Source organism: Microchirus variegatus, assembly GCF_963457635.1.
Source record: "Microchirus variegatus genome assembly, chromosome: 11".
NCBI classification, from domain to species: domain Eukaryota; kingdom Metazoa; phylum Chordata; class Actinopteri; order Pleuronectiformes; family Soleidae; genus Microchirus; species Microchirus variegatus.
In genome coordinates, this window is record NC_139812.1 from 24682074 (window position 1) to 24692580 (window position 10507).

General features: G+C 39.0%; 1 protein-coding gene across 1 annotated transcript; it reads right to left on the reverse strand.

Moving 5' to 3' along the window:
• Nucleotides 1–3083: 3083 nt before the first annotated feature.
• Nucleotides 3084–10062, reverse strand: fas (Fas cell surface death receptor). The gene is made up of 9 exons (XM_083897906.1): nt 9905–10062; nt 7991–8130; nt 7775–7909; nt 7284–7401; nt 7017–7087; nt 6812–6910; nt 5904–5956; nt 5627–5645; nt 3084–4238 (listed from the first exon to the last, which is right to left on the reverse strand). Exons 1-9 carry the CDS (start codon nt 9973–9975, stop codon nt 3919–3921), a joined length of 1026 nt encoding a protein of 341 aa, XP_083754032.1. The 5' UTR covers nt 9976–10062; the 3' UTR covers nt 3084–3918.
• Between the last annotated feature and the right edge of the window lie 445 nt (nt 10063–10507).

Sequence of the window (10507 nt, forward strand, 5' to 3'; positions counted from 1 at the left end):
TCCTGGTGGAGTCCTGATGCAAATGAGCAAAGTCTGAGTTCAAAACATGCAGCTTTTTATAAGGCCGTAGAGACACTGCATGAGGACACGCCTCCTCCTCGTCCTCCTCGTCCTCCCCCCCCCCCCCTGCCCAAATATGTCTAAAGTTCAACTTTTCATGCATATAATGGATAAGACGGGGGCAAAAAGAAAAAGCCTAATCTGGTCTTCTGGAAATGTTTTGTCTTGTGTGAGGGGGACAGAGCTGCAAGAATAAGGAATGTGTTTAGACAAGGGGGGGGGGGGGGTTAGGTCATCTTACCCCAGATGTTTCCACTTATCTTCAGGCTTTCTCTTACTCTATAGATGACTTCCTCCGGGGGTGAAGTCACATCTGAGTAACGTCAGGTCGCAAAATTGGGGTGAAGCTGAGAAATGTGGAAGGTTTCTTGAAAAGTGAGTGCTGCTTTCAGGGACGGACGGACGGAGGGAGGGACGGAGGGACGGAGGGAGGGCGTCAACCCTTTTCCTGTTGTGTTCGGGGGGGGGGGGGGGGGTTGGAAATACACATGTATCTACACGCTATACACACTCCTGTGTATGTGTGAGTGTGTGTTTTCCAGAGTGATGGGCGCTGTGACGATGAGCCGAACAGATTATATACTCACGATTGTGAGGCGACGGTTAATCATTGACGCGTTTGATAACAGCGGGGAATCAGTCGAGTCATCGTGAGCGAAGGCCCAAGGACGAGCGGCCGTGTGACATGTGAGGCAAACGTGAGACGGGACAGAGATACCGGGACGAGTCCTACATAGATAGAAGAAATCAGAAAGAGAGGTCCGGTGATATCGAGCTACAGATACACTACCGTTCAAACGTTTGGGCTCACTTGCACTCTTAGAAATACAAGTGCCAAGTAGAACCATATGGGGTTCTTCGGCTTGTCCTCATAGGAGAACCCTTTTTGGAGGGTTCCACCAAAAAAAACCTTTTAAACCCCCTTATTCAGGATTAAAATGGATCTTACTGGAACCGTTAGTGTTACCAAGAACCGTTGAAAAAGCTTTTCCTCAGGAAAGGGTTTTTCACAAGCAAATGGTTCCAGGTAGAACCTCAGCCCTTGTAGAAGAACCCTTATTTCTAAGAGGGTAGAAATGCCCTTATTTTTGAATGAATCAGAAATACACTCTATACATTGTTAATGTGGTAAACGACTATTCTAGCTGCAAACGTCTGGTTTTTAATGGAATATGTACATAGGTGTATAGAGGCCCATTTCCAGTGTTCTAATGGTACATTGTGTTTGCTAATGGCGTTAGAAGACTATTGATGGTTAGAAAAACCCATAAAAACCCTTGCGCAATGATGTTGGGTTATGGGTAAGTGTCTTGACTATATTTTCTATTCATTTTGAAAACTCTTTTGATGAATAACAGTGTGACTTTTAATGGGAAAACACAACAAAAATTGTCTTGGTGACCCCAAACTTTTGAACGGTACTGTAGCTGATTATAATCTTTCTTCATAATGAATTATTCCAATTCCAAGTATTACAATCACAGTATTAAATGGTAATAATTGAAATAACTTTGCACAGCGTAAAGTTAAACAGGTTATTTCCTTCGCCCCCCCTAGGCGCAAGGTCAACGACGACGCGCTTCCCTCTGGCTAAAACTGGTATTGCGGCTTTACTTACGCACTTCGAGCCGCGCACGTCACACTCCGGCCTGACGCAGAGCTTCGCTGTCGCCTCGTTTTATCTCGACGACGGGGGAAAACAAATCGCTTCCTTCATGCGGTGTGAGACTGTACTGAGATACAAAGAGAGAGTGGTAGAGAGCTGATAGGCTTAATCAGCACTGAGTGAACTCAACTCAAGTCAAAACTTTTGAAGTCACAATCAAAAGTTTGATTGAGAATGGCTAATCGGCCCCCCCACCCCCCCGGTGATTATTCGGCCAATTGTTAAGTGTGGGAAGTGATTGACGATCGCTTTATCCTCCACAGGACGATCAACTGACAAAAGGGAAAAAAGCAACACTTCCATAAAAGTTGGTGATATAATCTTAAAATTAAAGATTGTTCGCGATAATTATTATTTCACGGTGTAAAAATAAAAGTGTTTTGATAGGAAACAATATATAGTTCACAATAAAAACGTAATGAATTGTGTAAAATGAATCTGTAAATAATAATACTAATTATGATAAACATACAGAAATAACACATTATAGCTTGACCAGTTTATTTGTAAATTAATACACGTTTCTTCACGATTAAAGTCTTAAAATTAAAATGTAAATATAGCATTAGGTTAATAAATCAGACTCTGTACTTACAAGCAGTTTTCATGTAAAGTTAATACAGAGAAGAAAGAAAGAAAGTGCAGTTTAATTATAAATGAATTATATAAATGAAAACTCATACAAAACTTCTAAATTCTCTCTCACACACTCACACACACACACAACTTCAGTGTCACTCTCCTTTTGTTCTGCTTTGGCACCCCCTACTGGTCGCACTAAAACACTTCACTTTTTCATAGTTTTTTTTTTTCCACAGCTACCGAGATTTTAAAAAGACATTAAAAAAGATATGAAACACCAAATACAACATTGTAAAAATACTATATCAAATCAAAACATGTCATTTTAAATCTCTACTCACTGTGACAGTGAACACACCGACGGCTCTTCCCTCGTTTTCTCGCAGGACAGTGAGCGCAGTGCATTCTGGGAGTTGTTGTCGTTCATCCACATGAGCCAAAAACACTGTTTTCTCGGCCAAGAAGACACCGACTTCAATTATTATTTCACGTTTCTACGATATAAATGACCCAGTTTTAATAAACCTTCATGTTTCCAGTGGTGACATTTGCTACTTAGTAAAGTAGATAATTCATCTGGGACAAATGAGTCTGTGTGTGTGTGACTGACTTAAAATAAATGACAGTGACCAGCTTATTTTTAAATGCACTTTTATTCATAAGGCTTCTTTTTTTTTTTTTTAAACACACAAAAGGCAGATTGAAGATGCTCCACATAGACATTTAAAAAAATAAATAAATCTATACAAAGTGGAAAAAGAAAATCAGAAACAAAACAGTGTCAGAGAAATTTAAAAAGTTTAAAATTAGGGAAAAAGGGTATGGAAATACAGGTAAATTATCAGACTTTCCTTACAGAAGTTTTGATGAAAAACAATACAGCGGAGGAAGAAAATGCAGTTAGCAAATACATAACTACGGTGGCCCCTGAAGTGCAAATCAACTGAAATAACACCAACTAAAACACAAAATGAATTAAAGCACTACAACATCAACTGAGACGGTTTCAGTTGATGTCGTGTTTTCCCATTTGTGTTGGTGATTTGCACTTCAGGGCCACCGTACGTGACAAAAATAAAAACGAACAGTTAACTTCCTGTTCACGAATCCTCGCAAATTACAAATGAGAAATAATACAGCTTGCAAGTTAACGCGTCAAGAATCAGCCGAATTTTCAAAGTTAGGCTCGTGCAAAGTGTGGCTAACTTCTATCTTAACCCTCACCCTGACTCTGACGTGGTCACACCACAAACGTTCGCTTTGTTCCAGAATTTCAGAAGTCGTAATATTTTGGCCGGAGAATCTCAACACTTACTGGTTTTCACGTCATTGTATGAGGCCACTGAATGAAATCCTTTTGTAACAGGAAGTTACAGTATCTACAGTTAGATGGCAGTAGAGCTAAAACATCATCTTTTTTAATAAATATTGCAACTGCGATATGATTCATAACTAAAAAAAACTAATATATTTTTTTAAAATTTCTACTAATAATTTCATAAAAGTTCCGACATCCGTATCGCAGCTTCTTAAAATCCATATGTACAGCTAGAAACGATGATGTAAACATCTCGACAGGTAGGCAGATATGCAAATAATTCTAACATCGCTCACACAACAGGCTCGTGTCCGACATCCGACGAAGCAGCAGCGTCGTTGTCGCCGTCGCGGCGCAGAAGTTCGGTCACTTTCTCCGCTTTGTCTTTTTTGCCGCTGTTTCGCAACGCGCTGATCAGAGTCTTCGAGGCGTTGCGGCCGTGCTTCTCCGCAAACGTGCCCAGCAGCTGCAGCTTTTGCTCGTCGACGTCGCCCGGGTGATTCAAGGTACAGGTCTCGATATCGGTTTTTGAAATGCCCGCACGACTCGCCACCTCCTTCATGTCCTTCCATCCCAAAACGGCTGCCACGTCGTACTGGTGACGGTCGAGATCTGACGTGAAAGATGTGAGGATTTAAAAATGGTAAACACGACAAATGATAACAAACACTACCACGACTCAGGCCTCCCGCACCTTTGGTTGACACCAAATTCAAGAACTTTCCAGGACCAATTCCCTCAAATTCAAGGACTGAACGTGCTAACACAGCTTGTGGTAAGAGCCGCTTCCTTAAAGCTCACATAGAGTTGTCCTGTTGCACATATAGAGTTATGGAGGTCTACTTACATACATTATCTTGTTTTTATGCTCAAAAACCTCCTAGTTGCTGTAAACGAGCCGATAGAAATCCTCTTTTCTGACGCTGTTCCCCAGCCGCGATATTTCAGACTCAACTCTCACCCCGGCTTCCCAACTGTCTTGTGATTGGCCAGTACCCGGAAGTGATATATTCAGGCTCTCAGAAGCGCAGCTCCCCCCTCTGGAACGGTGGATGCACTGCTACTCATTATCAAAACATTGTTTTAACAGTGTTTAAAAATAGCTTCTTCACGACTCCCCGCCGCAGTCCCTTTTATGACTTTGACCCAGAGTCAGAAGACACTGTCGCTCGTGAAACACCACCACAACGGACGTTCTTCTTCTTCTTCTGCGGTTCAATGTACGCAACCGGATGTGCCCGGACTAGTGCCCGGAGCAGGAGGATCTGCTGTTCAGGAGAACCGGTGTTTACGTAACCGGACCAGGTTTTTTCAGAGATCTCTCTGAGCCCGAGATTACAATAAAGCACAGCGTTAATTGGAACTTCCGGTCTAGGTCCGCTTTAAACAGGCTCTCTGCAGGTTTCAACAAGTCAAATTTAAGACTTTTTAAGACCATAATGAATACAATTTAAGACCCATTTCAAATCCATACTGGCAAAAAGTACAAAAGACATAAAGGAAAATTGGAGCCACAAATAGTTGAACTTGCTCTTACCCATATGCAAGAATTTGGCTTAGCTGTTGGCGGCCTACTTTAGTTCCATTTTGTAGTTATGTTAACGCATCCTCAAAAAGCGAGACTGAAGTTTATGCATGTTCTAAATAAAAGTAATGTTGATAGATTTTTAGGACCTTTCCAGATTGTATTTAAGACCTTTTATGAGATTCTTGGAGAATTTAAGACATTTTAAGGCCTTAAATTCAAATTATTGGATTGAAGAAAGCTCCCATTGACCGGAGGTTCCAGTGAATAAACAGATGACATCACATTGAGGCAATTTAAAGAGGTTTTAGGTGGTGATTTAAGAGATTTTGCTGAATCTGCCAGCCTTATCTACTCAAGTCTGATGATTACTTAATATATTTCACTTGAGGAGCTCTAAAAATTGTAAAATAACACTTTAAAGTCTGATATGCATCAACTAAAACAAGCGGTTTTTTTTTAAAGTTTTTCTTACCTTTAAAAAGCAGCAACTCCTGAAACAAAGAAGAGCGAACGTGAATACAGTATTTTTCAACTATCTTTTCATATACTGTATAATACTATACACGTCACACAACAACAGCACCGACACAGACGAGGGTAAAATAACAAGGGTTTCAGTCGACTAACCTGTATGTCCTACAGAAAGGGGCAGCTTTGATAGCATTAGAGGAGAAGCAGGTTTAAAAAAGTTGATCGTACATTAATTTGTCTAATTTGTTGTTGATGAACAGAGAGTTAGAATGACTCACCACCTCTGGGGTCGCAGTGCCGTTCCCTTGAGCTGCAGACCCTCGTCTCGAACCTGAAGAGACGAGTTAAAGAGAAACATATGGTTCAAAAATAGGTATTTTGAATGTGAAGTTTTTCAAGGTTGTACAACAGGTATTTCATCTGTATCTGTAAGAAATTCCCTGTATCGGGATCAATAATATATATTTCTATCAAGTCAACTTTATTTCTGGAAGAACATAAAAACACAATAAACTGAAGGTGTTTTTTTTTTAAAACAAAAAGTATCTCGGAATGACTTGAAATTTACCATCATAATAGTCGGCATCGCCCTGAACATGGATCAGTTGAAAATATTTTCAAACCTCTTAAGGATTAATTTTAATGAATTTTTGAAATTCAGGAAATGATTCATTTGCCCTGATGCACTTTGACAATGAACTGACTCTTCAATAAGACAAAAAGTATCTCAGAATGACTTGAATTTTTGTATCTTCTGCTGGTCACATGTTACTGTATTATGTGTGTTGTTGTTTTTTTACTTTTTTACTTAGGCTGTGTTTAGACTGCAGCCCAAATTAGATTTGGAAGCACATCCGATCAGAATCTGATCTTCTGATCTAAGTGATCAAATGTGATCTGATTTTTTAACTATTTTCTTCCACTGTGTCTAACACGCCTCCAATTAACGTCCGTCTCTTCGGATCTACTTTGTTGTTATTGTTGTTGTTGTTGTTGTTCGAGTCGCACAGCGAGTGAAGCTGAAGACACTTTGAAATCCTATCTGAGCGACCGAGACGTTCAGATTGGAATTGATCTTTAAAAGTCTGATCAGAATCGCATTCGAAACATGGTTTGAATGTGTTTTTTTTTTTTAAATCAATATAGACTATCTGGGTTTGCATAACAAAAGGGTTTTGATACTCACACAACCTCCTCCTTCTCAAATAGTACACCAGAAATCCAGAAGCGAGTATCAGGATGATCACGAGGGTAATTACACAGCCGACGATCGCACCATTTCCCCCTGAAAGACAAACATGACATTACGTTGTTGTTGTTGTTGTTGTTGTTGTTGTTGTTATTATTACGTTGCTGAATGACAACATTACCGTCCGGTAAGTACATCATACCTTGGGCTGTGTCATTGCAGATCGTGTCGTTGGTGGAGGTGCAGGCCACTTTGACGCCCTCGGTGCCACATCTTCAAAACAAGAGAGGATCGAGAATGAGCGACGGGCAAAAGTTCACGTCTCAGACATTTGATTTAAAATAAACTGGTGACATAAATAGAAGCCAGACATCTTAAAATGCCTCTCTTCTGAAGCTGACTTGGCCCAATGCCTGATTTTGAAAAATGCCATGAAGTGGGCTGAGAGCTTTCATGAGGATGAACTTACTCTTGACAAGAATGACAGAGTCTGCACGTGTCTGTGCCGCTGATGCAAAAGTGACCTTTCTTACAGCGACATTTAGCGTCCCTGGCACCGGTACAGGGCTCCGCCTCCTCCAGGTTTGCTGAAATAAAAAAAATACAATTACCTTTTGCACAACTATTGAATTAATCTCGAAAATAATTGACAAGATTAATAATTTATGAAAATAATCGTGAGTTGCAGCACTAAACTTGTTACTCTGTTAATAATTATTGTACATCATTTAATGCGGCGTCTTTGAGCCTAACATATGCTAACAGTTACGAAGATTTACTGTCTATTTTACTAACTAATGTTGACATTAACAGCACAGAAAGTAGTAGGTTTCCATAAAAAAATATGGATTTTGAGTTGTGAATTTTCTTTAAACCAAATCTAACATCTTGTATGAATAAAAAGTTACGGCATCAAAATGTGACGTGACACAGTGTGTGTGTGTGTGTGTGTGTGTTTACCGCTGAGTTGGTCACAGGATCTACAAAGCTCACAATTGGGCTGGCTGTTGGGATGACTGCTGTACGTCCCCGCATCACAGAACTCACACTGACTATCGACGTGTCCCGCAGAACAGTGGCTTTTCAGACGAAAGCCTACGAGATGAGAAAACATGAGCCAAAAGGAAAATATACAGTGCATTATTACGGATTTAATCATTTCCTCTGGACTCTCACCGGCACTACACAAGCAACACGTCCGCCCTTCATGGATGTAGGTGCCATCTGCACACGCCTGCCTTCTGTTGCGGAACAATCCTTTAAATGTATGCTGAGTGACTTTTCCGTCAGTTAGGAGTGAGAGTGAGGAAGACGCCCTGGTGACATTTAAAAAACACACACAAATAAAAGTGAGTATAATAGCCAGTGGTTGTTTGTTACGGAAGCGTATTGCTGCCAAGAAAGGGCTCAGTATTACGTTATAACGAGAAACTATCACGTTATTTCGTGAAACTATCACGTTATTTCGAGAAACTATTGCGTTATTTCGAGAAACTTTCACTATCTTGTTATAACGATAAACTATCACATTATTTCGAGATAAGATGTTTTCTCGTTATAATGAAAAACTGTCACGTTATTTCGAGATGTTTTCTCATTATAACGAGAATCTATCACGTTATTATTAGAAACTATTACGTTATTTCGAGAAACTATCACGTTATTTCGAGATAAGATGTTATCTCGTTACAACGAGAAACTATCACATTATTTCTAGATAAGATGTTTTCTCATTAAAACGAGAAACTATCTAGTTATTTTGAGATGAGATGTTTTCTCATTATAAAAGGAGAATCTATCGCGTTATTTCGAGAAACTATTACGTTATTTCGAGAAACTATCACCTTATTTCGAGATAAGATGTTTTGACGTTATAACGAGAAAACATTTTATCTGGAAATAACGTGATCATTTCGCGTTATAATGTAATAGTTTCTTGAAATGACGTGATAGTTTCTTGTTATAACGAAAAATGAAAACATTATTTCGAGATAAGATTGTTTCACGTTGTAACGAGAAACTATCACATTATTTCAAGAAACTATTATGTTATTTAGAGATAAGATGTTTTCTCATTATAACATCAAAACATCTTATCTCGAAATAACGCGATAGTTTCTCATTATAATGTAATACCGAGCACCCCACTTTTTTGTATGTGTGGCAGCAATACACTTCTGCACATTTGTGACACTCGTGGCCCATTTCAAATCTCTCACACACAATATTAACAATTTTGCCAAAAGATATCAAAAAAATATCACAATAACGGAAATTTACCACACTTTAAACATTTTAAATTCTTAGATTGTAGAATTTGTTTTCCTATTTATGGTGTGCTTTTAACCATGTCTTTGTTTTATTTATCGATATTGCTGGTGTTGAATGCAAACTGTTTAAAAAGAGAAAGTTCATAATGGCCTCACACAAAATGGCCGCTAGAGGCAACGACGAGCAAAAACTTGAAGGAATTCATGAATTCACCCTCCAGAAGCAACGGTGGGAATACATCACGGGGGGAAATCTTTTCAAATATAAATAGATTTAAAAGAACGACGTGTAGCTTGCTGGTGTTTCTTGTTTTTGTGTCATTAGTCCGTTTATTCCAAGAGCAGCGAACGTTAAAAAGTTAAATGACCTATCCCCGGTGGTCTTCTTCTTCTTCCGGGATTTCCGGTGTTCATTTCGGTTATTACCCAGGCGGGATGGGGTATTTTCCTGCATCTCAGCAGGTTGGAAACCGGCTTAAATTGAGGGGAAACTTCGACACAACACCGGGGCTTTGCTTAAAATGTCTTCGTAACTGTCACAACTGCCATAAGCTAAGCAGTTTCCATTAAAAACGCAGTTACCTCGGTCTGTTCAGGTGCTAGTTTTTTGCTTCAGGTGTTGCGGTGAATTCTGTCCGGAGCTAAACACACACACATTAAAAATTTGAGCCACACCTACCGATAAAAATCTCTTCTCTACAAACGCTGCGTTAACCTCAGGCAGTAATGACAGTTATAATAACTCTGTAAAAGATTTAAAAACGTAAACCTCAGTAAACGGCGACACTTCCTGTCAGGAAAAAGGTTCAACTGTACTTACAGTGACAACTGGTAGGAAACCAACACGAAGGTGAAAAACCTCACAGTGAACTTGTTTGAATATGACGCCATTATTCGTGTCTTCACTTCAGGACCTGTGTACGACTAATAACATAATATAAAATAAACATAATATAACATAACAACGCAATGAAATAACACTGCGTACTCCCTACGTCTCTTCTGAAAAGTAGGGCAGTATTTTACTTTCACTTTACTTTTGACTCCACTGTCAGTACGGAAGCCTGTTTACGGCGTTTGAAAAATCAAAATATAAATGAAGTCACAGTTCAGAAATCGTAAATAATCATTATGAGACATTTTCCTCATAATAATAACTAACTATCTCATAAAATAGACACACAATAAAGCTCTTAACTATGACTTAATATGTATTTTTTACTTTTCAAGTGGCGCAAACAGGCTTCCGTTACTGGAGTCAAACGTGAAAGACTTGAATGACTTAATATCTCATAATAATAATAATAATAATAATAAAGATATCTCATAATTACAGCTTAACATCTCATTATGATAAGATTCAAAGTCATAATTTTGAAACAGTATCTCATTATTATGCAATTTTCTCATAATTATGACAGTT